Source organism: Ursus arctos, unplaced genomic scaffold (genome assembly GCF_023065955.2).
Source record: "Ursus arctos isolate Adak ecotype North America unplaced genomic scaffold, UrsArc2.0 scaffold_28, whole genome shotgun sequence".
NCBI classification, from domain to species: Eukaryota; Metazoa; Chordata; class Mammalia; order Carnivora; family Ursidae; genus Ursus; species Ursus arctos.
The window spans coordinates 6,956,710-6,983,601 of NW_026622963.1; the positions used below are offsets into that span (position 1 = coordinate 6,956,710).

A 26,892-nucleotide genomic window follows, 5' to 3' on the forward strand; every position below is an offset into this window, starting at 1 on the left:
TTGAGCTCTGCGGCCAAACAAAAGGGAAATAAACATGCAGAGTCTAAGAAACGCAAACAGCCTGGCCCATCCTACTCAGTGCTCAGCAAAGAGGAGGCAAGCCGTCCTGTGGCCACAAGCAGCTGCCAGCCAGCCTTGCCCGCTGGCTCTCCAGCTCTGATGGACAGGCGTGGAGGCGCCCCTGACCCCTGACTTCTTCCCTCCTTTTGAGGATAAAGGCCGAGTCCCAGCCCCTGCTGGGTCCCTCTTTCCATTCCTATAACCTGTTCCTTCTCCAGGGGGTTGAGACCAGGAATGACGTCTCCCAGCAGATGAGACTTTTATTCTTACGTAGAAGGAGGTGGCCTTATCCTCAGCACCACACCAGTTTAACAGTCTTTTCATAAAAGACAATATTTTGTAAAGCAGAAATAAAACAGATGCATTAATGGGAAGGGGGGATTTTCCTTCCTTTGGTAGTTGTGGTATGAGCCATTTATTCATTCCGTATTTCAGTTCTTCAGCACCTCCTATGTCATTGTGCCAGGTTCTCGTGGTACAGGACAAGAGGCATCCCCTGCCCCTAAGGAGCCTGCAGCCTGGTAAACTAAGGCAGACGAAACAAATCATGCTGAAACTAAACAGTTACATGGGGTCCAATGGGAGGATGACAGAAAAGGAGGTGGATTTGAGGCAGTGAAGGGTTGGGGCGGGCTCGCCCCAGGAAGAGCATTACTGGGGAGGTAACGCTTCAGCTGAGTCCCGGAGGGGGAAGAGGTCGTCAGTCCAGGACGTGGCGGGGGAGAAGGCAGCCTCGAGAGCAAATAGCACGAGCAGAGCATGAGAAATGAGTGCATGGAGTGTGGTGTGGGTGGTCCGTGTGGTGCTGGGGTCAGGACAGGAGAGGCAGCGGGAGCCGTGTCGTGCAGGCTGGATGGCAAAGCCAAGGAGTGTGCATTTGAAATGAAGATGTAGGGAGAGTGGACGAGCCAGCCGACTTCAGGGGGTGGTGGGGTACGTGGGGCTGAAACAGAGCAGTGGTTTTCACAGCGTGGTCCCCAGACCACTGGCATCAGCAACGCCTGGCAGCATGTTGGAAATGCAGCTTCTCAGATCCCACCCCAGATCTCTTGGGTTAGACTCTTTGCAGATGGGTGCAGTGGCCCGTTTTAACAAGACTTCCTGGTGATCCTGATGCTTCCTCAAGTTGAGAATTGCTCAAGTGGAGACTAGAGGAACAACTAGAAGGAGAATAGTCTTGTAGGGGGAAAGGTGATGAATTTGGGCTTGAATGTGTGGTTTGAGATGTCTCTGGGGATGAGTAGGCAGAGTGTGGTCCCAAGACCCACGGCATCGGCATCACCTGGGAGCTTGTTACAAATGCAGAACAGAGGTCCAGCCAGACCTCTTGAATCAGAAGCTGTATCTTGATAGGACCCCCAGCTGAGAAGCAGACTCTGTAGTCTAGAGGTCAGTTGGATATATGCGGTTAACACTCACGAGAAGGGTCTGGGCCGGCAGGAGAAGTGTGGGTGTTGTCAGTTACGGGTGACAGTTGTAATGACACATTTCCCGGGCACGTGCATAGGGTTGAGAAGAAGGAGACTAGATGTGGCGTCTGTGCTGGAGTCATCACACTGGCCGGGATGAACGTCACCAAGCTGCACAACCTCACACATAATGAGGCCCTGGATGGCAGCCAGCCTGTTGTAAGGAAGACATTTTATGTGCTTGTTGCCCTTTCCAAAATGCTATTTGCAGCCACTACCTTGAGAAACAACAATTTCCGAGACACCCACAGTAGGTCACCCACTGGAAGAACTGGGACCGGAACCTGGTGTCAGAGCCCTGACTGTCAGGTTCTTGTCACTGAGCCATCCTGTGGGGGAGGGAGGCTCTGCATTTACTTCTGTTACCAGGGCCTGAAGGGTGAGCGAGCAGAGAAGACATCACACGTGATGTTCGATAGATGTTCGTAGAATCTGCTCAGTGAAGGTTTCTCGATGGTTGTTGGAGCAAATGATGGAAAACGAAAGGACAGAACTGCTTCCAGATTCAGAAAGTGCATTCCTATTGGTAACCTCAATCTGATCCTTAAAACATCATTATAAGTAGATAACGCCGGAATTATTCATGGTCTAATTTTTTAAAAAGTAACAGCTTTATTGAGATATAATTAATATGCCATAAAGCTAATCATTTACAGTGTAATTCAGTGGGGCGCCTGGGTGACTCAGTCAGTTAAGCGTCTGACTCTCAATTTCAGCTCAGGTCATGATCTCAGGGTCCTGGGATCAAGCCCTGTGTTCGGCTCCCAGCTCAGCAGGGAGTCTGCCTCTCCCTCTCTGTGTGTCCCTCCCCCTGCTCTAGTGCTCTCTCTCTCTCTTTAAAATTGATAAATCTTAAAAAAAAAAGTGCATTATTCAGTGGTTTTTATTATATTCACAGGCTGTATTACGATCTCCACTGTCTAATTATAGAACATTTCCATCACCCCAAAAAGAAACTCCATACCCTTCAGCTGTCCTTCCCTATTTTTCCCTCCCCCAAGCCCTGGCAATTGCTAATCTTTCTTTTTTAATTATTATTTATTTTTTAAAAAATTTAAATTCTAGTAAGTTGACATACAGCTCAATATTGGTTTCAGGAGTCGAGGTCAGTGGTTCATCACTTACATACAACACCCACTGCGCATCACAACAAGTGTCCTCCTTAGTGCCCATCACCCATCTAGCCCATCCCCACCCACCTCTCTCCATCAAGCCTCAGTTTGTTCTCTATCATTAAGAGTCTCTCATGATTTCTCTCCCTCTCTTTTATTCCCCCCTCCATTTTGTTTCTTAAATTCCACATATAGTGAGATCATATGGTATTTGCCTTTCTCTGATTGACTTATTTCACTTTGCATAACACACTCTAGCTCCATCCACCTCATTGCAAATGGCAAGAGCTCATTCTTTTTTGATGGCTGAGTAGTATTCCATTGTATATATACCACATCTTCTTTATTCATTCATCAGTAGCTGGGCATTTGGGCTCCTTCCATAGTTTGGCTATCGTGTAACCCACTTTCTTTCTCTGTGGATTTGTCTCTTCTGGGTAGTGTGTATCAATAGGCTATGTGGCCTTTTGTGTTTGTGTTCTTTCACTTAGAATGTTTTTGAGGTTCGTCTCTATTGTAGCATATCTCAGTACTCTGTCCCTTTCATGGTTGAATAATAACCCGTTCTTTGGTTATACGATGTTTTGTTTGTCCACTCATCACTTGATGGACATGGGTTGTTTCTGTCTCCTAGCTGTCATGAAGAAAGCGGTTATGTACATTCACGTACGCGTTTTTGTGCGGACATGTGTTTTCATTTCTCTCGGGTATATGGCTAAGATTGGAATTACTGGGTCGTGTGGTAACACTACATTTACCTTTACTGAGGAACTTCCAGATTGCTTTCCAAAGGGTAAGAATGTCGAAGACATTCCCTCCTGTTCTCTGCATCTTCTCCCACACTTGCTGTTATCTCTCCTCTTTATTACAGCCCTCCTAGTGGGTGTGCTCTCATTTTATAGGTAAGAAGATGGATACTGCATTGTTCACCGAAGTTCATAGAGCTAGTAAGTGGCCAAGTTAGAACTTTTTTTTAAAGCAAATACTTATATGATGCATGCTCTGTGCTAGGCATTCTTTAAGTCTTTTGCTCTTACTATTTATTTTTTACAACAACCTGTAAGGAAGGTACTATTATCATCTTGGTCCCAAGAGTGGGGGCCCTTGGGCACAACGTTCAAGGAGACAGCACTCTGAGGTTCCACCAGCACCTGCACGACCCTTTCGTGCTGCATCCTGTGCACCTCACGGTCCTCATCCACGTCCTGGCCCCGTGTGAAGAAACTGACGCATCAAAAGATGGAGTAACTTACTCAAAGCTGCATAAGTTAGTAAGTGGCAGAGCTGGGATCCTAGCCCAGGAAACCTGGCTTCAGGGCTCAAGTCAATAACCTCTATGCTGTGCTCACGCCTAGGCCTTTGATGGCCAAACTGGGCTTTTTTTCTATTTCTTTCTCAAGACCTACGTTCCCCAAATTTGACAAGTGAGGAATGCAAAGTAAAATCCCAAAGATGGATTATGGGGAGACCTAACAGAACTAATGGAGCCTGTAGCCTCCCAGGTACCTATTGCATGTTCCCTGGAAGGGTTAACTAGCCACACAGTTTCCCTTGGCAACATCTGTGCTTATTATCCCCATGCTGCATAAATCTGCCTAGTTCGTGTCGGCCACCCTGCCAGTGTCCAGATGGACTCTGTCCTGCCGGGGAAGAGGCCATCCTGAACCGTCAGGATGATCAGCTCTGCCCGCTGTAAGAAAAACACATGGTGTCTGGGCCAAGGGGGGGATGAGTCTGCCCCTCGTTCCAGTGTCCTGACTCAAGGATGCAGAAACCCCGTCTTGCACAATCACACCCCGACCCGCTGCTCATTCTCGTTGGCCTGTTCATCAGAGGTAGTTGCTCGTTTGTTTTTGAAACATCGTCTTTCCAGCAGTGCTGCTGTTCCTGTGGGTTGTGCCTTGTTCTCTAGTTTAGGCCGAGATTCCTGGAACGCAGTGTGGATATGAAAATGTCCATTGGCACGTGTGTAGGTTACCTCCTTGGGGTGATGGGCGGCCTTTGGAAAGACGCTTACTCAAGTCATCAGCCAATAGTAGGTTCTCCCTCTGCTGCCTCCATCCCTCAAGAGCAGGATCAAGTCAGTCCTGATTCAGTGGCTCATCGCAGCGCTGCAGTGGGGCCCAGGCCAGCAGATTTCTGTTATGTCAGAAGAAAATGTTATAGCTCTTGTTCTCCATTGAAAATGATCACTCCTGGGCTGCCTGCATGGCGCAGTCGGTTAAGCGCCTGACTCTTGGTGTCGGCGCAGGTCATGATGTCAGGATCAGGAGATCGAGCCCCTCTCCAGGAGTCTGCTTGAGTTTCTCTCTCCCTCTCTCTCTGCCCCCTCCCCCACGGCTCTTACACTCTCGCTCTCTCCAATCAATCAATAAATCTTTGAAAAAGAATGATCACTTTTATGGTTGCACTCTTACCCTTTGGTTTGGAATTTCAGTTCCTCAAAGCTGCGGGACTCGGGACCAGCAGCACCTGGGAGCTTCTTGGAAATGCAGAGTCTCAGGCCCCACCCCAGACCAACTGAATCAGAATCTGCCTCTAAGGAGATCTCTAGCTGATTCCTGGGCACGTCCAGGTTTGAGATGCACTGCTCCACGTGTCCTCATTTCTGTATTATCTTCAGCTGGTGTCTCCGCCCAGCCCTTACTTTGAGGTTGGAATTCTTGGTAGGCTTTCAGATCTTAAAAAGAAAGACGCACACACATACAGAAATTCGTTCCCTCGCCCTTACATGATGTCATTCATTTTACCTGGCCTGCCACAAGAGAGAAAAAGGCAGATTACATCCAAGTTATATATATATTTAAGACTAACTTCTTAATTGCGTCTCTTAAAGCAGCACGCTGGATCCCCCATCATTAACAGAGTCCTAAGTGTTGCCAAGATTAATCGAGAAATGCCTCAAGGCAAAATAAACACTAGCACAGTTTAATTCAAAACCGTATCAGCTAAGAATGAAGGTGCAATTAGTGATAAAGATGTTAATAATTAGTTGTGGTTTGTTAAATTTTATATTCAGTGGTTACATAGAGTGAAGAAAGAATTTCCTCATGAGGACAGAAATTAATGTTTCACCTTGATTGCTGTTTTAATGTGCTTATTTTTAATGGGGCTATCCTGTAGAAACCCTTGGGCACGTTTCCAATTTTACATAAATGTAGAATTAATTATTATGGAAGCATATAATTTTAGAGCTGGAATGACCTTCATGGTCATTAGATCCAGCTCAGACATTTTACAAAGAAGTAAGAAATGATTTCTTCAGGTCCTTGCACAGAGTATCGGAACCTTCCTCTCCAGCTCGGACCAGTGACAGTGAAACCCTTTTCACATCCCTGCAGACAGAAATGCTTCCTCTTGCCTCAGAATTACCAAATTATCCTGTGTAGTTGCTTGCAAGGCCCTTACCCCACCTTGCGTGATGTTCTGGTTGCTTTCTGTTGTGAGGCTGGGGATTTGGGAACCATATCTGACTCACTTTTATATTCTTGACCATTCGTAGCTCTGAGTTTTGTAAACAGTAGTCGCATAATAAATTTACATCCAATGTGGTGTGCTGGAGCTGTTCTCTCCCATTCACTAGAGCTGATTATGTCTTCATGATGGTGGCTTGTGGTCGGCCGTGGCCGAAGCGTTTATACCCTGCATGTAGATAAATGCCACAAACCAGGGCTCCCCCGCCCCCCAGAAAACCAGTCATTAAACATTTACCAGCACACAACTCTTTATGTGATTTTTCTAAGGTCTCACAAGGCAACAGGTCTTAAAATCTAAAGATTCTACCAACGTGAAGATGCTGGTTCACCCAGCGTTCCGTGTGGGCTGCCTCAAGAGTGATGGATAGCCAACTGTTTGACCTCTTTTAATTTCTTCAGGGATTAAGTTTGACCCAGTGCAGGTCAGGCCTCAGGGCAGCATTAGGGTGTGGTTGCTTAGCTAAATTCCACTTACCTGGAAAAGCTATTTGGGCATGAACGGTAATGGAAACCGGTCTGAAATATCAGGCACAGTTGAGTGAGAAAAAAACCCCACAGATTATTTTCAGAGAAAACAAATGAACAGGAAGTTACTGTAGCCGAAATTACAATTATGTCCTTATACTTCTCAAAAAACCTCAGTGGCTCCCTACAGCCTACGAACTGGCCCAAAGGCCCTGCCGTCAATCACATACTGACCACAGTTTATGGTTCCAACCTCATTTTCCACCACTCACATGGCCCACCTTCATTCGACTTTCCAGCCTCCGTGGAGCCTCTCTGCACCAGCTTCCATTACGTCCCCTTCTCCTGGAATGCCCTCCCTCTACCTCCCTGTTCCACCGTAGGCTCTCTTCCAGAGTTTCCATCCCTGTCCAGTCCCCTCCACCATGGACCACAGCTTCCGGATTAATATGGAACTTCTATGACTCCGTTCATCTCATCTTTTGTGTCTTTCTTTAGGAGCAGGACCCGTGGTCCCATCGGCCCTGGCAAGTATGGCTACGGTAAGGCCCCGTACATCTTACCACTGCAGACGGACTCTGCACACTCGCCGCAGAGGCTTCGGAGGCAGAGGCCCTCGTCCGGACATTCCAGGTCGCAGGGGCCATCCGGTCCTAACCACAGCTACAGCCTGCCAGCCCACCGGGCCCCCCAGCATGGGCCTTTGTACCAGAGTGACAGTGGCCCTCGTTCTGGACTGCAGACCTCCGAAGCCTCCGTCTACCAGCTGCCTTTGACCCATGACCAAAGCTTTCCTGCAGCTTCCAGTCTCTTCCACAGCCCGGAAACCAGCAGCAACCATGGCATGGGGGCCCCCAGGGCAGCTCAGAGCTTCTCACAGCCCGCCCGGTCTGCAGCCATCTCCTGCATTGGGGCCTATCGGCAGTACAAGCTGTGCAACACCAACGTGAGTACACACTGCCCCACGCAGGGCCGGGACGGCTGCCCCTCCTCCTCTTTCTCCTTTGCCAGTGAACACGTGAAGACAGCAAGGGCCCGGTCCTTTAGGCCATGTTAACGCACCTGTATATCTTCTCACCCTCACGCTTCTCTCCATGAGCTCTCCATGGATGCTTCTCCTTTTCCTAAGGTTGTGACTTCAGTAACTTAGGAATAACTTCTTGACGGTTGCTGTTGCCGCGTATCACACAACCTCCACATTCTCAGGGACTTTATATCAACAATATTTATTCTTTGTGCACTGGTCGGTGGGTCAAGGGCAGTTTGGCTAGTTTGGGGCTGTCAGTGGTGGTGCCCAAGACTTGGCAGTTGGGGGAGGTTTGACCAGCATCTGTATGTTCCACTCAGTGTCCTGCCGTTCCAGGCGTGAGCACTTTGGATAGTGTATGATGAAGTCTGAGAGTGAATGACTTGCTGAAGATTCCATAGCTAATCAGTAGCAAAGCAAATTATAAATGGGAACTACCCAGGATGACCAAATGTGGTTTTTAAAAAAATATATCAGTTTAAAGACTATATGTAAAAGAGAAAGGAGTAAGAGGATGTTCAAAGGTTAAATTTCCAAGTTGCTATATTTTTCATTAATAATTTAATCTGCCTTAATACTCCGTTACTGGGCAACAGGACAGCTGTTACATATTAGCTTCAATTTCCTCATTAAAAATATATTTCCTGCTATAGAATCCATAGAAATGACTTAATTTGTGATTTTAATAATTCCTCTGAATGCCTGGATTGCTTTTGAGCCTGTTCTTCCACTGACAGTCTTCAGGAATTATTAATTTCTGTAAAGCAGTAATTTTTCTAAAGCCATTACAAATCAGTCAGCCATTAAGTCTTAATTAAGCATCACTGCTTGTCTTGTAACGGACCAGGTGCCATGGAAGATGAAAGAAAAGTCGTATTATCTGTCTTGTAGAGTCGTTAGGAGGATCAAATGAGGTGATGTTAAGACAAGGTTTTATAAAACGAAAAGAAATACTTGTGCCCGTGATCATACATGGTCCCTGTTCTTGAATATCATCACTATCCTTTAAAGGATCCTTAAGATTGAGGGGCACCAGGGGTGGGGGTGGGGCTCAGTCAGTTAAGCGTCCAACTCTTGATTTTGGCTCAGGTCGTGATCTCACGGTCATGATCTCAGGGTCCTGAGATCAAGCGCCGTTGGCTCCATGACGGGCTCCGCACTGGGCGTGGAGTCTGCGTAAGATTCTCTCTCTCCCTCTGCCCACCCCCTCACACACTCTCTCTCTCTTAAAAAAATTAAAATTAAAATCTTTAAAAGAATAAATAAAATGAAATGAATTCATCTCTAATGTAGAACACATTCTCCCATTGACTAGTATGTTTCTTAATTTTGAAGACCGCATAATCATGAAGAAAAAGAAAAAGAGTGAGGGCATTTGGCACATATGTGGACCCGATATCTACTTAGTATTTCTGTCACTTCACCTACATTTTTCAAGGATGCACATTTTGCTAGGCCTGTACTGCTGACAGCAGGGCCACCTCTCTCCATGTAGACATTGTGGCTTCTCTGGGTGCTGGGATGACTCCACTACTATAGACATTGAATCACAAGGCACCTTAGAAAATTCCTGTGAATTTATGATGGCTGCCATCATTTGGCAGTGGGCAAATTAACACCTCAAACCCAGGACAGAGAGGTGAAAGCTGACAAAGAATTATATAGCTTTAGTTCCTTTTTCTTGGCTGTAACATTTCACAGTGTCCTCCCCAGTGCACCCCATCATCCCAAGTCCCATCCTACTTACCCTTATTGAGAGATGCCATTCCTTAGAGGTCCCATGACTGCCTGTCTTCTTTTTATAAGCCCGTGGCTTCTGGGCACTTGGGCCATCCCCTAACCTCCATTTAAACTCCTACCATTAGGGTCCCTAAGACCTCTCCTAGGTTTGATGATTTCCTGGGAAGACTCATAGCTATGATTTATTACAATAAAAGCAAAATCAGTGAAGAGAAAGGTACATGGGACAAAGTCTAGAGGAAAGCAGGCACACGCTTCCAGGAGTCTTCTCCCAGTGGAGTCACACAGGATGTACTTAATTCCCCCAGCCATGATTTGTGACAACACATGTGATGTGTTGGCTATGAGGGAAGCTCATTAGAGACTCGGTGCCCAAGATTTTTATTGGGGGCTGGTCACATAGGCACCCTCTGCCTGCCTCATACCAAAATTCCAGACACCTAGGAGGAAAGCAGGGGTTGAACATAAACTATATTGCTAATACAAATAGTTTGGGCATAGTGAGTCACTCTTGTCACTCAGGGAGTGATGGAAGCCCTTTTGAAATCCAAGTTCCCAGATGCCAGCCAAGGCCCAATCTTTCAAGCAGGCCTTTCTGAAGAGAGCTGTTTCAGTCCTGCTGTGTGGACTCTGACTTGCACACTTCCTGTGCGGACCTGTGTGCTCTGACACCTTAGCGTGGATGACCTCAGGTGGATATTTATGTACCCCTTCCCCAGTGGGCAACATGAAGAGATAACATGAATCACCAAATTGTATAAATCTTCCTACTCCAAGAGGAAAGAGGTGAAGGGAAGTATTGTGAAAAATCGTACTAGTCAACTAGGGAGTACAAATTATCACTTTTGTCCTCTCCAAAGATTAAAAAGGAATACATGCATTTAGAGATCTCTCCCAGTTCCTATCTGGGAGAAGAAAAAGAAGGGAAGGTAGGCCAGGGTGGGTTGGAAAGATCCCCTGATTTCAGAACTCCATCCTTTAAACTAAATGCCCAGTAGATCCCACACAAGTTCTCGATGGAATACCCCTCTTTCTAAGACTGCCCCCACAGGAGAGGTCTTAGTTGTGAGATGTATGGTAATGCATATGAGGGGTGGTGTGAATTAGGGGAAATGGTCTGGCAGGCTTCCAGATCTGGGAACACTATCTCATCACTGCTCACAGTCCCTCCTGCAACACCCTTGTGGTCCAGGGGCAGAGATGGTGCCCAGTGCCGCAGCCTGGACATCATTGCCCTTGGTGCTGGAGCACTTGGGGATGGGGAAGATCTCTGGGAGCATAGAGCAGGAAGCCAGTGGGTTGGGGAAGACTCCACTGAAGAGGGAACAGTTGAGCTGGGCTTCTAAGGATGGCCAAAAGAGAAAAGGGCATTTGGAGGCAAAAGAAACAGCTTAGTCAAAGACCAGGAGGCAGGATTGTGCCAGAGTCTCAGGGCGCCCCGACACCTGCCAGATCGTAGGGCCCCTCCTTCCTTTCCCTCTGGCCTCCTCCTATCCACTTTAAATCATCGCAGTTTTAGTGGGCATTTTGTTTAACATCTCACAATACAGAGATTTCACATAGGCCTTGCTTGACCTCCATACATGAGATAGATGCGTGAGAGCCTTTGAGAAACACAGTGCAGAGTCGGAAAGCCATCTACTCAGCTGGTTTAATTGGAGGTTAGTCTGGAGGGCGTCTGAAATAGTGGGCTCGGGGAGTGGCTGTGCGGGATGCGAGCCCCGGTTTCCTCGGGCGAGGCACTAACCCCCTGGGAGCATCTGGGAAGCGGGGGTAATAACAACACCTGTTCCACAGGGTTGATGGTGCACACCAGGAGCTGACACATTCGGAAATGTGGCGTTTTGATCTGGAGAAGCAAATGTGGCTTCTGTGCCTCTCCGGAGCTTGGAGCAGGGCAAAGTCTGTCTGTGTCACTGTCCAAATGCTCAGTCACAAAATTGTGGTTGAGGTGGTCAGACTTCCTCAGAGTCTCCTTTTGTCCCCTGGATTAGGCGGGGTTCAGAGTCCTTTCCCTTTGCCCAGCAATAAAACACGATTGCCGGGGCACCTGGGTGGCTCAGTTGGTTAAGCATCTGCTCTCAGCTTGGGTGACGATCCCAGGATCGTGAGATCGAGCCCCTGTCGGGCTCCCAGCTCCTTGGGGAGTCTGCTCCTCCCTCTCCCTCCGCTGCTCCCCCTGTTTGTGCGCTCTCTCTCTCTCATTCTTTCTGTCAAATACATAAAGAAAATCTAAAAAAAAACCCAAAACAAAACACGATTACTGAGAGCCCCAACATGTCAAGTGTGATGTAGCTTCCATGCAGTCACCCTTGGGTCAGGTGTAAAGTGATGAGAAAGTGAAACTAGAGATAAGTTCCTGCCAGTGAATGCTTAACACCCTCAAATGTGCATGTTTAATGTGAAGCCCTACCTTGTGATGTCATCTGGGAATTTTAAACATCTAGTGTGTCTTTAGGATTGTTTGGCTCCTATTAAGTTGTCCTCTATGAAATACTAGAAAATAAATATTTAATAAATGCAGTCCTAATGATCTCTCCCTGTAGACTTTAAAGATAAGGAAGGGGTTTTTTTTGTTCTATTTTTTTTTGTTGTTGTTGCTTGCATTGTATGTGAGAAAGTTAAGGTGACAAGCCCCAGTTAGAAATAGAGAGTCTTAGGGTCTTTTAGAGCAGACACCAATCTTCGACATCTACTGGTATAACACGCCAGGCCACTCGCTAGTGTGGGGTCTTACTTGGAGTCCATAAACAGCATTGACATTGGCGGTGGGGTCAGGTGGTAGGCTGTGGGTCAGGAACACTGAGATGAATGCAAGCTCCGCCTCTCAGTGGCTCACAGGCCAGTGGGAGAGACTCATAATCAGGTCATGACAAGTAGAGAGCACAGTCACCCCTGCACGGGCTGGGAGGCACTTTGAAATCCCCCCGCAGTGGAAATGAGCTTGGCTTGGCTTCCTGGAGAAGTGCAGGAGGGTTTTCTAGGGAGGGCAAGTGACAGGGGTTCCCAGAGGGGCTAAGGAGCAAGAAGGGGACTCTTGGGGGACTTCTCGGTAGAAACAGATGTGTTTCCTGTGATTGGTGTCTTCCCCTGTGAGTGTGTCCTCCAGAGCAAAGGGGCAGCATGGGGAGGTCTCTGTGGTTTATCCACACCCCTGCGCTTTCTCAGCTGTGGCTAAAAATAATGAGCGCTCAAGGAATCAAGTAAATAGATTTCTTCTTCATGGAAGTTCATGGACGGCCAGGAGTTGGAAGCCAAAGAACTTGAGTCTTTATAAGGGTGCCACGGGGAAAGAGAAAACCAAATCTCAGTCCCTCTAGTGCCTGAGGGGATGCTGTTAAAATCATTCTACTAGCCGTTTCTGGGGTTTTGTATTATTATTTGCTAAATGCATTAACAAACAAGACTGTTTATGCCGTTTGTTTGTTGGGAGGCTGAGGTGTCTCTCTCCCCACCTTCTTCTCTTAAGCACTCAGAATTCAGGCTTTCTCCCTCAGGGACACGGACACTCTGGCTCCTTCTGGAGAAAGGAGGCTGGAGTGAGTCAGCTGGTGCAGGGTGGGGACGGGGTTATGACTTTAAAGGGCTTCACTGCCAAAGGAGACGTGATCCTGAGTTTAGACAGAGTGCACTTAACGTTGTGGGGAAAAACCCTTGGAGCTAAAAGCAGCTTTTAGCATACACCAATGCGATGAGTTCTGGTATCAGTGACTCTCTGGTTAATTTCCCTGGAGTGGGACTGCCTTCAGACAATGGATTTGTCCGTGTGGAGTTGTTTCTGTCTCCAAGTAAGTGCAAATGAAGGGAAGATGTTGGACAAATCCCAAATATAGCTAAGCTCTCTTGAGACAGGATCTACTTCTATCCCATTTCTAGTCTCCTATTGAATGAAAGAGGAGCTGACAGACAACCTCCTGACTGTACTTTAAGGAGGAACTTAATAAATAAATGGGCCAGGTCAAGAATTCAGAACAATTCTGTAAGATGTGAAACTTGCCAGGAACGATGGGGTCATTTACGGGATGGACAGGCCATCTAACTGGAGGCTCAATGTAAATTTCTCCTTATCATGAGGTTATCACCAGCCTCTTCATCTGGGAAATATATGTGGTGTCAGCGCTTTTTTGTATCAATTTCTGCTTTCCATCTCCTCAGACCACTTGGGATTTCCCATAGAAAGTTCTCTTACTGACTTATTCTATCAGTGACCTTTCATAAATACATATGAAATACTTATATGAATATATGTGAACATATAAATAGTAAAGATATTTTTTGTATGTACAATATTTACATGTTTCGTATAAACATATTTCATATATTTTCATATTTCTTCTATTTGAGTAACATGCATATATATAAGCCTTAGAAGTTGAGCTACCTGTATTAAATATCTTAAGCTATTTCACAGTATTCACGAGTTATCATTGTTTTACAGTTTCTAGATTGAAATCTACTTTGTTAGATAGCCTGGGACTCCTGCAGTTACCAAATAGAAGCCTTTGCTCATCTGATTTTAGGATCATGGTAAACTCCTTGAAGATATACATGTGAGTCAAACAGACACACATACACATATATATGAGTTGTTCCCAATTGTCACTTCTAATAAGTATAAAGAGTAGTGCAAATAGTAAGAAACGTCACAGTGGCAGAGAGAGCTGTATCCCAGCCCCTCTTCCTGGATATAATTGCAGTCATTTTTAATTTTTAGTTCCTAGGGTCATTCTCCCCATTAACTCTAATAGCATACTAATACCTCTGCTTCTTGATACATCAACTTCAAATTTTCTCTGTTAGCTCCTCACTCCAAAAGATGAAAAATGACCCCTCTTTCCTCCCACACTGCCGATCCCTCTTAGCCATGTTTTTATTTTCTGTTATATTTTTAATTAGATATAGTATGTAAACAATTTCTATTTTCTTGATTTATCCACATTAGGGAGGATCTGTTAACTCCTTGTTTTGCAAGATTAGAAATTTAGCGCCCGGTTTGCCAACTTCTTCTCATTGCATTACATGTTTCCACTGATGTATTTTTCTCCCCAGGGCCTGTAAAATCCCTGCAAGAGACTATTAACGAGGGCTTCTTCTCTGTCTCCTTGATAGTCACAACACCTGATGCACAGTAGTAGGGGTACGGTGAATATTTGGAATTTCTTCCCCTGTCCTAGCAGATGGCAGAGGGTCAAGAGGCCACTCTTACTAACATGATCTCCAGGGTAGCAATTAGAGGGGAGTAGAAGTCTTAAATGTTTTAAAAAGTTTACATTTGGCCGTATGCTTTCTGATTAGTTAGGAGAAAGATGTTCTTGTTTAGATCCTCTTATAAGCATAGAAATATATAAATCTAAGGAGGGAGAAATAAATAAGCAATCCTGGGATAGGCCTAGATTTGTATGAACATTTATCCAGAGTACTTAAAAATATGTGGTTTTTCTGGGTGAACAGATAGGCTTAGTCATCTTAATATCCATTGGGTCTTTGATGGATGTACTGAATGAGAGAAACACCTTTCTCTAGGAGAACATTATGAACTTGGATGGGGCAAAAAAGGTGTTTGAGGACTAAGAAAACCTCAGGATTCTGGAGGGGTTTTTTGTTGTTGTTGTTTTAAATCCAAAACCTTGACCCAACTCTTACTGACTGTCCAGAGAACGCTAGGAGTGGTAGCAGGTGGCAAGAGTTTTTGCGAGGTTGAATTTGTTCCAAGTGACTTGAGAAAGCAGATATGAAACATATTTGAAAAATGTGCTGGATAATTTCTAAGCAATTTTGATCCATGGTTGTATTATCCTGCAGCTGGAAACCCAAACCCCTTTTTCCAGCTGGGAAAGAGAGAGGAGGACATTGCTCAGAACACCTACCTGTCAGTCACTGGAAGCTTCTGGAACTGCTGGGGTTATCTTTGATGTCCACTTAGATTCCAGCTCAGCTAGCATTTACTGAGCATTATTACGAGCTAGAAATTTTAATGTATTACTAAGCCGGTCTTCACAAAAAGTCCCTGCGAGTGCCGCGGAGCTTGCTACCAACATGCAATAATTTCGGTTTAGAGAAGTGAAGTGCTTTGCCCAGGGCCACACAGCCACTTTCCCCTAGCAGTTCAGGGATGTTAAATACATCATATGTTGTAGGCTGGTCTCTGGTCTTTTGATTGAATCCAGAGCAATGCAAAGGATAAAAATAATGCCTGTCGGACCCAGGCAGACCTCAAGGTCATGTTCCTTGGTGCCACCTTCATTGGGTATGATGCCCTTCCCTTGACTGAAGAACTGAAAGTAATTAATTACCAAGAGATAAGTATGCAATCACCAAGAATGGCCTCTTGAGCAATGAAGTTAGGTGCAGGCACTTGTCATCTCACATTAACCGGGGTCTCTAGGAACATAGCCCGAGTTTCCATAATACTCTTTGTAACTCATAGCAACCCTGGGCAATTGTCTAGATGGAACATTGGATAGGGTCTGAAGTGCTTTATAAAGATTCAGCTCATTATATTAAAGTACATCTTTATTCCTTTTCCCATAAGAGACCAGTGGAAACATTCCTCCCTCTTTTGGGTGGAAGGAAGTCATTTGAAGGGAGGTTATCTCCCAGAGGCATTACATGGAGATGAAGCTCCGGGCTTTGCTAGCCCCATCCTGCATGAGCCTGATCTCTATCTACATGGCTCTTTCCCTGTCCCACTTTTCTGGCCTGAAGATTATAAGAATCTGTGTCCATGGAAAGGATTAGTGTCTGCAGGAAATCTGCCCAAAGCCAACTCACAGTGTAAACTAGAGACAGCTACTGATAAGGTGAGGCTGAGTCAGTCTATGGCATCAGGAAACAGCCCACTTAAAATGTAACAAATGTAAAATGATCTGTAACCTGGAAGTTTTAACTTCAGAGAGTCTGTTAAAATGAGAGGAGATCGTATACTGATAATAGTATGACAAGTACAAACAGATGTAACCCACAAAAGACATGAAGCCGCGTTTCCCTAGCCTGCTTGGTTTTCGTCCTCAATCTGCAACTGCCTGATCTTTACAGCCAAGGTCACTTCACCAGGCCTCGTAGGCTGAATCCGACCTCGGCCGCTAGGACTTCTCGGGCAAGGCGTCAAAGCCCCCTTGTCATAAAGCCCCCCTGCCTCAGGAGAGAACTGGGCCAGGCTCAGATATAAAGAACTTGTTGGTGACCTGGGACAGGATGCCCTGAATGATCCCTCACAGGTGACTGGTTGGCTTGGCGGATGCATATGGATGGAGTAAGAGCATTAGTGGGGCATCAGAACATACCCTAAGATTATAAACTACAAGCACGTGTAAAGCTGGCGAAGGGCCAAAGTGTTTGGAAGGACTTAGTAATGATACATGTTTATTACATAAAAACTACATATTTATTGCAGAAAAATTAGACAATGCAATACACAAAAAAGCTTGCTTTTCTTGTGAAAAGAAAAAAATCTATAACCCACCTTCCAGAGATAATGCCTTTAACCTCTCTTTCTCTGTGTGCACACGCACACACACACACGCACACACAATCAATTAACACTTTTTTTTGCTTAGTGGGTTGTGGACTACGTTCCATGTCATGAAATATACATTTATATCATCAAGTACTGAGCAATTCAGAATGATTCTACAGATCCATTGGTTCATGGTCCAGCCTCTTGGCATATTGTGCTGTTGGAAGAGAAAGGGGTTAAGCAGACTGGCTGAGTTTTTGTGGTCTGTAGCTTCCAATTCTGATAACTGCTACCAGACTAATTAAGGGTGGCTTCTGGCTGGAGCCTCACTGCAGAGCAGCTTGGCTTTCCATAGGTGTGGCTATTTGAGGAACAGGACATTTGCCCACTTGTTCTGGTCTGTTTCCAGTATGAAAAAATGTAACCCAGTAGCTAATCTCTAGTTTCTGATTAGGGCTAGAGTGGGTGGTCAGTGCTCTGGGCCCTGTCCCTCTGTCACTGTGACCTCTGGCAAGCTGCGCCACTTCTCCAGGCCTCAGTGTCCTCATGTCTAAAGTAAAGGGTTGGATTTGATTGTCACTACTCTAACACTGTGGCTGCATGTTAACCAGCACAGAGTAAGACTGAGGCTCGGGTGTGGCCTTGCACTGCTGCTGTGGTCTGGTGCCAGGCTGGCGGGGCCAGAATCAGCAAGGGAGTTCTTCAAGTACGTATTCCTGGACCCCTTCCCTCCCCTCCCACTGGGGTGAGGCCTGAGAATCTGTATGTTTAAAAGATTTTATTTATTTATTTATTTGAAAGAGAGAGAGCACCTGTGAGTTGGGGGAGGAGCAGAGGGAGAAAGAGAGAATCTGAAGCAGACTCCGCACTCAGCATGGAGCCTGATGCGGGGCTTGATTTCACGACCCTGAGATCGTGACCTGAGCTGATGAAGAGTCAGATGCTTAACTGAGCCACCCAGGCACCAAAGAGAATCTGTATTTTTAGCAAACCCCTTAATGATTCTTTCTCTTTGCAAGGATGGTGACTTCTCCCAAGTCACCCAACGGATCACATCCTTGTCAAACTCTGGATCTGTCCTAAGGGTGGTCAAAAAAATCTCAGTGCCAAATCCTTCATGGAGACAGCTGGTGTTGCTGGACGCCTACACGGTTCTGGCTTGGGGGCTGCCGGCAGCCTGGCTTCCAGAGCCCAAGGAGACAGGCTTCCCCGGCCTGTTGGCTTCTCACTGATGGTCACAGCTCAGCCCACCCTGTCCATCCACCGGGCCCTTTTTCCCCCACCAGTTTCTACCACATTCTGCTTCCCATGGCTTCCTGCTCCATATGGTTTGGTTCAGGCTACAGCAGCGTAATGACCACCCGCGTGTTTGTAGCAGCAGCCTTGCCTGACTGTCCTTTATCAAGCAAGAGACACTTTTCCTTCACCAGGTTTTATTCTTCCCTTCGTTCCCTCCTCTTCAAAAGACCTGATACATACCATAGATTTCTTTATAAATCCTTCAGGACTTTGAACTACCTTATTAGCAGTTTATTCCAGAGACCTCTTATACACAGGGTTTTTAATATTTAAGAGGCCAGATTCCTTTTCCTCCGATTATTAAAACACACACACACACACACCCCACACTTAAGTAAGAGCGTACTTAGGTTTTAAAAAGGTAGATCATGCTTTATCCATGATTTGAATTAGAGATTCTGATCTCATTATTATATTTCATATTTATTTCTTTCATGTCACACTTTGCTCATATTTATCATTTATAAATAAAGAAAGAAACCACAGGGAGCTGGATGTTTTCTTTGAGTAGTGTAGTGTATCAGAATTACCTGGATAATTTGATAAAATATAGATTCCTGGACCTCATCCCAGACTTACTGACTGACCATCCTTGGGGGAGGGAAGGACTTTGCATTTCCCATGAGATCTCTGGGTGATTCTTTTTCATGCTGAAGGCTGGGTGCTGTGGCGTTAGATGGTGGAGAGAATTTAGACAAGATAGGACGGACGCTGACATGCAGCCTGGTGGCCACCAGACCACTTAGCCTCAACTCCAGCCTCTGTGCCTCAGTTTGCTCATCTGTGAAAAATCTGCAAAACTAGCGGGTTGGCCTCATTGGTCACTGTGAGGATTAAATGCATTAGTAAGTGTAATATGTTTAAAGAAGTACCTGGACATGGTAAGGATTCTGTACATGCTTGCTGTGAATATTATCCCATGTCCAGAAATGGCACGAACAAAGTCAAACAGATGGAAATGGATGGCCTTTGTGGGGGAGGTGAGCAGACCAATTTGTCAGGAGCAGAAGGTTTCGGTTAGTGGTTTTCAAATTATGGTGCAAAAGCTTAACCTGGGGAGCTTGTTAAAATTTTAGTGTCCTTCCAAAGATTCTGATTTAGTAAACTTGGACTGAAGCCTTGAGATCTGCATTTTAAATTTTTGATGCAGGTGATCCGCACACTTTGAGAAACACTGCTTTTGGTGGAGGAGGACCGGCATTTAAAGTTGGAGAGGTCTCCTGGGGTGGAGCTGGGGCTATAAAAAGATGCAGACATTAACTGCATATTTAATACCTGCTTTATTAGGTGTGTCCAGAAAGCAGTAGAAGTATCCGGGAGGTCCAGTGTGCATCCTACAACAACAAGCCATTCATGGGCCGCTTCTATGAATGGGAACCATTTGCAGAAGGTAAGACTAGACCCAGCTCTGTCCAGAGGAGTTATTATTGTGATTCCCCAACCCTGTTCCTTTCTGCCTGATGCTGGAAGAATTGTGATCCTGATTCAAGTGGCAGTAGGGAGCAAAGTATGGCCCCAGGATGCAGGAGAACCAGCAGGCAGTTTAGCTCAGAGGACCCTTGGACCATCAGTCAGACAGATGAGGCATTGATAGAAAAGAGTGGCATCTGAGGATGACCAGGTGAGTGGGACAGAACAGCGTTTGAGGAACTGGGGGGAGCGAGAAGTTCAAATCAAGGTTGTGAGGATTGAGTGGACAGTTTCCCTTTCCCTTGGTTCCTGCTCCAGGCTTGTGTGGTGGCTTCAGAGGATGCATAGGGTTGTAGAGTTGCCAGTTGTTTGGCTTTCGTGAGTGTGTGTGTGTGTGTGTTGGGGCGGGGGGGGGGGGGGCTTCGCATGCTGTTTCCAAAGCTGAAATGCTATAGGCAGGCATTGTCCTTGGTACCAAGGTTCCTGCCATTTCAAAATGGCAGCAGATCTGATGTTGATAGAACTTGGTAATACTGCTCTGGATTCCAGAGTCACTTTTCTTAGTTGAAACTGAGGTGATGACACGCCTTTCAAACTGAGAAGTATTACATTTTGGGAGATTCCTTCCATTACAGAGAAAGTGGGCTCCAAAGAGAGGATGGGTCAACCAAAACTTGTGGGGTTAAGTACTGGCAGTCAAGGTGACCAGAAGGGGAGAGTCCAGCCACCCTCAGTGTCCACTGTCGGCCCAAGGCAGTTGTCGGGATCCCTGGTATTGGCCAAAACCCAGAGTGCAGAGCACTGCCGCCACATTCAAGAGCTGGAGAAATTGTCCTGGGAGAAGGCTTCATAGTGATTTCATCACAAAACCAGTGCCTGTGGAAGCCAAACTGTGGGAAGTCGTGTCTCAGTGGGGACCCTGGGGGAAGAGGGAGGCCTTGATATCTGCTCTGAAATTGGATGCAAAATGGTTTTTGTCTGTGCATTTTCTTCAGAGGAGAGTCTGTAGCTTCTTGTGGATTCTCAAAGTGGTCCTATGACCTCAAAACTGTTAAGAACTCACTTCACTAAAAATTTGGGGTTACCAGATCCAAACAGGAAGGAAGAAGAGATGAAGCACAGAGTCAGCTGGATGCAAATGTGAAGCGGCCTGAGAGGCTGGAGGGCGAGCTCGGGAAGGATGCCTGCAGTGAAGTTTTGATGCGGTGAATCAGAGCTTGGCCGTGACCCTTTTCATTCTGAAAAGCATTGTGTTAAATGCAAGCTGGTATCCTGATTTGGATCTCAGAACAGGAAAAGGGCATGGGTGGGAGACCTGGTGAAAGATGCATGAAGTATATAGTTATGTCAACAATATTGTCCTCGTGGGAATTTCTTAGTTTTTATAAGTGTATCATGGTCTTATCGGATATTAACATTAGGGGAAGCTGGGTGAAGAGCATACAGGAACTCTGTATGATCTTTGCAACTATTCTAGAAGTCTAAAGTGATTCCAAAGTAAAACATTTTTTAAAGGGCATTGTGCTCCCAGCTAGGTCTTAGATGCATTCTGATGAAGATAAAGTCTAAGAGTTGCTCTATATGGGTGAGTAAGAGCGCCCCAGATTGAAAGTTGTGCTTCCTGGAACCTCAGAATGTGTCCCCATCTGGAGACAGGGTTCCTGCAGATGGAAGGCGTTGAGGTCCTCCTGGAGTAGGGTGTGCTCTTAATCAAGTAACCGATGATCTTATAAGAAAACAAGAAAGGACACAGACTTCCAGGGAGAGAGCCAAGTGACAATGAAGGGAGAGATTGGGGTGATATGTCCACGAACCAAGGAGGGCCAGCAACCACCAGAAGTTAGTAGAGGCAAGAAAGGATCCTGGCGTAGAGTGGCCTGCCAACACCTTGCTTTTGCACTTCCAGCCCCTAGACCTAAAGTCCTGGAAGTATACTTCTGTTGTTTTAAGCCACCAAGTTTGTGGTATTTTGTCATGCAGCCCTAGGAAACTACTAGAAGGAGGAAAGAACTAGGTTCTGGAGTGATTGAGGTCTGCCCACACGAGTAGATCAGAAAGTGGGGGTGGTCCGAGCAGCAGCGGGGGAGGCCCAGAGAAGTGAGGCACGGATCTACGGTGAATGAGCATCTGATGGGTCCTGTCTACCTGAGGCTGTGCTTCTCAGCCCGAGCTGATCACTAGAATCATCGAGGAGCCTTCCGGAAATACTGACGCCTGCGCTCTGCTCCCAGAGACTGTGATTTCATCGGTCTAAGGTGCAGCCTGGACACCAGCGTTTTTCTAAAGATCCCAAGTGATTCTGATGGGCAGCCGGGGTTGAGAACCTCTAATCCCAGGGGAAGGCAGGACCCCAGAAGTGGTGGTGGCTCTAGCCTAAATGAAGAGACAGAATCGTGGCTGTGTTTATAAACTGTGAGAGATATTGTTGCGTCAGAACAGTGGTAGTTGTCAGTGAACATTTAGAGAAGAGGTAACCCAGGCCTTTGTCTGAGCCACACCCGTACTTTATTGCCAGTCTTTGATAATAGCTGCTTTATTGGGATTACCTGGGAGGAAGGGCAAATTCTTCCAGCAGGGCGATGTCTACTCCATTGTTTTGCCTGGAGCTGAAGTACAGGGCCGGACCTTGTCTGCATAGTTCGGGCTGGTCATCTGCCAGCCATGGCTGTCCAAGGCCCCCTGCTCCTGTCAGGCCTTCATAGAGCCAGGTCTCATATCCAAAGCCCTGCGTATTGCAAAGAATTCTTGCGCTGAAGTTTTCATGTATTATAGCTATGCTCTTTACATGTCTGATATTGTCTGGTTTATGATAGATTCTGCTTCTTTTGTTCCTTGGTTTGCCCTGATTTGTGCTGGACTTGAAGTATGAGGCCTGTGAGATTTTTTTTTAACACTTGCTTTAACATATGTAGACAGAGAGAGAATAGGTTGATAGTTGATAATAATAAGCTCCTTTACTTATCACTCAATTTCAACAGTTATCAGCTCATGGCCAATCTTTTTTACATATACCCCACCCTCTCTTCCCCACCCAGATTATGGGGAACTATTTGAATTCACATTATATAGCACTATTCCTTGGTAGATATATTAATTAGAAGTCTTGGTTGTGAGTGACAGAAACCCAGTGGAAAGTGGGGATTGGGACACAGAAAAACAGCTTTTTCAAAAATCATTACATACTTCTTGATCATAAGCCATAAGATTTTGAATGAACCAATTAGAATCGTGGTGTTTTACAAAGTAAAGGAAAATGCAAAACAGCAGATTAGAGAAATCATTTACCGTCTGCGATGTGTTACTCTGTCTAGAAGATTCAGCATTCTTTGAAAATATTTACCGACATTAATATGTCTCGGGTGCCCAGGAGAGGAGGAGCCCATGGTTCCTGATACTGCATTTACTTTGACTTTGTTTCCATCATTCTTTCTGCTACTAAGATTGTTTTCTTGATTTTGTCCTCCTTCCTTGTAAATGACTCCCAGGCTGACCTGCGGGAGGAAGGCGCTCTTAATGCTTCTGCACGGTGCTCAGACTTCCCGGCTGGATTTTGCATTGGGCTCTTGGTTTTGTTTGCGTGTCTACCGCTATTCGCATGTGCCTGCTTAGAGAAACAGCTGCGCTCACTCAGTGCAATGCCACATAGAATAGTAAAAGAGTGCACTCTGATAAACACATTAATTTTACCACATGCCTCGGCTTCAGCCTTTAGTCACATTTCCTGGATATGGCGATCTCTCCCGAGATAATGCCTCTAGGAATTTTTCTCAAACTCCTAGACCTCAGACTGTAGAGATGATGGTGTTAGAGTTAGGGTGCCTGGGACAGCAGAGTTTTATACCTGTTGCCCAGTCCCCTTTCACTCTCAAAACCATCTGGGACAATAAATTCTGCCGCCAGCCTAGCCAGCATGAGCCGCAGTAATAGGAAGACTCTTGTTTGGATGCTGACAGCGGGGAACGTGGTACTGCTTTCATGATTAGGGCGCTGGGGTTGGGCAGCATTAGAGGCCGAAGTTTTGCCGGGTCGCTCTGGGCTACCCAGCAGCAGGTATCAGTCTTCATCCATGAATCAGGAGACAGCTTTGTGTGTGGGTAGCTTAAGTCCACTTTGTGGCCCTGAGGGCTGAACTCAGCAGAGGGGAAATCTCGAAGCCAGAGGTGAGGAGGAGTTAGAGTTGGAGGTTGCCAACCGGTCATGGGGTCGGGGCCGCGGTATCTGTCAGGATTGCCTAGACGGTGTGCAGTAACAGAGAACCCCCCAGTCCCAAGGACTTCACGAAGCCCCGTTGGTCTCTTGCTCATGCTACACATGTAATGGAGTATGTGTTCTGCTCATTCGGGGCCCCAGGCTGGCAGAGGCTGCCTGTCGCCCTATGCTCCCACAGAGGTGGGGTCAGGGAACAAGTGAATCATGCACGGATTCTTGAAGCTTCTGCCAGAAGCCATCCCTGTTGTTTCTGCTCACATCTCATTGGCCAGAGCAAGTTGCCTGTCACACTGAACTTCAAGGGCAGCAGGGAGGTGCCATCCCACCCTATGCTCAGAGGAAGAGAAATGGAGTATCTGTGACCCGCCCTCACGACTAGCGCAGGCAGGAAGCTGCGACGCAATCCCCCGAATGCTTTCCTCAGACGTCCAGGGGACTTCGATCAGGCTGCTTGCAAGACTCGTTGGTTTTGCTCCAGGGAATATTAAAGGTGCCACACAGCCTCTCATAGGCACAGGGCCCTGAGCCATTGAGCTCAAGTTCTTCCCCTTGAGTAGAGCTCGGAGGTGCAGAATGGAACATTGACGCCCAGGTGCCCAGGGGTGCTGCTGCATCCCCCGCCGGTCCTGCAGGCTGCCCTGGCACGGACACCACGTTCGGGCATGGGGCAAGGGCTGCCAGATAAAAACACTCACAGTGTAATCAGAACTGTGGGACGTGAGGTGCAAAGGCTTGGGACCAAGTCCTGCTGGACCCGGGATGAGGATGCTTGTGTTTTAATGAAGCTGCTTCCTTCCCAGGTACCTGCATGTTCACCCCCGCAGCCCACCCCTCCTGCAGAGTCTGTAGTCATTATGAACCTTTCCAGGTGGACAGGACAGGCCGTAGGGAAACAAGAAGAGTATTCCAGTGATACCCTAACAAGATCCGTTCTCAGGCTCTCTCATACAGGTCTAGGAGTAACTGGCAAGACTAGGCCATATGTATTTGGTGTATGAGTATATCATTGAGGACAAAGAGAAATCCTGAGGGTAGCCTCTTTGTGAAAACAAAACAATGATTTCAGTTTTATACATGTTGAGTTTGAATGGTAGCAAGATGTCGAGCAGAAAGTTGGGGATGAGACACTGAAATTTAAGGATCGTCGACCTGTATTTGAAGTCATTGGCCTTGGTGTGATAATTAAAGCCACCAGAATGGATGAAACCTTCAAGAGAGCATAGAATCATAAGGACAGTGACGTCAAGGAGGCAGCTTTGCAGTGTGTCCGTATTAAAGAAGCAAGGGAAAGAGGCTCAACCATTAAAGAGGGCTGCAAGGGGAAGGCATCATAACGCCATGGTGTCATTTCTTGTATTAATGAAGTCAACCATGCTTTATAAAGTTCTCTTATTACATACACCACAGTGAGGATCAAATAAGATAGTAGAGACTGCTTGTCTTTATTGAGCATTTACTATATACCAGGCACAGTTGCAGGTGCTAGCTCATTTAATGCCCACAATAACCCTGTGAGCTGGGTCCTATTATCAGCCTCATTTTACAGAAGAAACAAAGGCACAGAAGGGTTAAATAACTTGCCCAGGGTCGCCCAGCTAGCAGGGGATAGAGCCAGGTTCAAACCCCAGAGTCTGGCTGTGGAATCTCTCCTGTCAATGAGTATGGAAGCCAAGAGGAGGAGTTGTACAGTTGTGAGCATTTAAGACCAGTCTTTGGCTACCTGTTTTCACAGTAAAAATTAACTGAGTAATTAAAGTTCAGCTTTTCTTATAAAGCAAGATAGGGAGAGAGAGAAAGAGCGAGTGAGCACCAGTCAACACAGCTGAACACTGCAAGAGGTCAAAGAGAGAATGAGAAGTGAAAAATAAAACCATGGTAGGCTGTTGGGAATACGACTGGGAATTTTAAAAAAATTGCCATGAAAAAGGCATATTTAGAGTGTTTGCTAGTTTAAAGGGAGAGAGAAAGGTTTGTTTGGAACGGTTGAGAAACAAGGGTGTGTGCAGATGGAAAGAATGAAGCTCTTGGAGAGGGAGTCGGGGGTTAATAGAATGGTATCTATGAACCTACCCTGTCCTAAAAGAAAAGTAGGCATTTTCTTTTTCCCCTGCAGAAAGTATATTATTGTTTCTCTGCAAGGTATTATAATAAGAAAGCTTCTTCAGCATTTAATAAAAATTCATTTATTCAAGAGAAATGAAAGCAGTCATATGTCCATAAAAAAGATTTGTTTAAGAATGTTCATAGCAGTGTTTTCCTAATAGCCCCAAAGCTGGAAACAACCCAAATATCCATCAACAGGACACTGAGTAAACAAACTAAAGTACATTCATACAATGGAGTATTACTCAGCAGGAATAAAAAGAACACCCTACTGATATGTATAAAAACCTGGATGAATCTCAGAAACATTAAGTTGACCAAAATAAGCCAGACGCAAGAGTACATTCTGTCTGATTACATTTACATGATGTTCTAAGAACAGGAAAAATTAGGCTGGGGTGATGGAAATCAGAACAGTGTTTGCCTATGAGAGTGGGGGGCAGTCAGCTGGAAAGGGACATGATGGAACTTTCTAGAATATGGCGATGTTCCTTTCTTTCTCCTTTCTCTCTTTTTATTTTTCTTACTCTTTCTTCCTGACCATGGAAGAACAAGAGTTTTAGGAAGAATAGACTCAGATGCATAGTATCATTTTTAGAATCATCTAGAATTACATAGGGCTTTGTTGGGCCTGGAAATCCTCAGATAGGTCCAGAAGCTAGACATCTGTATTAGTTAATATTCTTTTTTTGCAAGCAACAGATACGCATTTTGGCTAAGTCAAAACAAAAGGATTTTTTTTGGAAGAATATCCAGGAGGTCAGAGAATCAACAGGAAGTGTGCAGAACCAGGCTTGGTGAAGGACCGAAATCGAGGAAGCTTCTGGGGGTCCAGGTGGATAGAACTGATGGTCTTCCTTGTGTGCTACTGCTGCAATGGCTAAGTTCCAACAGGTTTCTCCATCCAAGATTCAAAGCCCTGGAAACAACTAAGCTTTGTTGGTTTGGTGTAAATCACATGCCTCCCTCTTGGCCTGAGGGGTGAGGGGTGGGTCCCCTGATTGGCATTCCCACCAAGACTGTACACAGTGGGGGGGGGGAATTAATTCCCCAGAAGAAAATCCAG

At 46.0% G+C, this 26,892-nt stretch overlaps 1 protein-coding gene across 2 annotated transcripts in view; it reads left to right on the forward strand.

Annotated features, from left to right (window-relative positions):
• Positions 1-26,892, forward strand: part of THSD4 (thrombospondin type 1 domain containing 4) — a 551,960-nt gene that overhangs the window by 101,313 nt on the left and 423,755 nt on the right. For both annotated transcript variants that reach the window (XM_026478433.4, XM_057303654.1), the window contains 2 exons: positions 7,081-7,528; positions 19,392-19,494. In XM_026478433.4, coding sequence (XP_026334218.1) covers positions 7,081-7,528; positions 19,392-19,494 — 551 coding nt within the window. The remainder of the gene's footprint in view (positions 1-7,080; positions 7,529-19,391; positions 19,495-26,892) is intronic.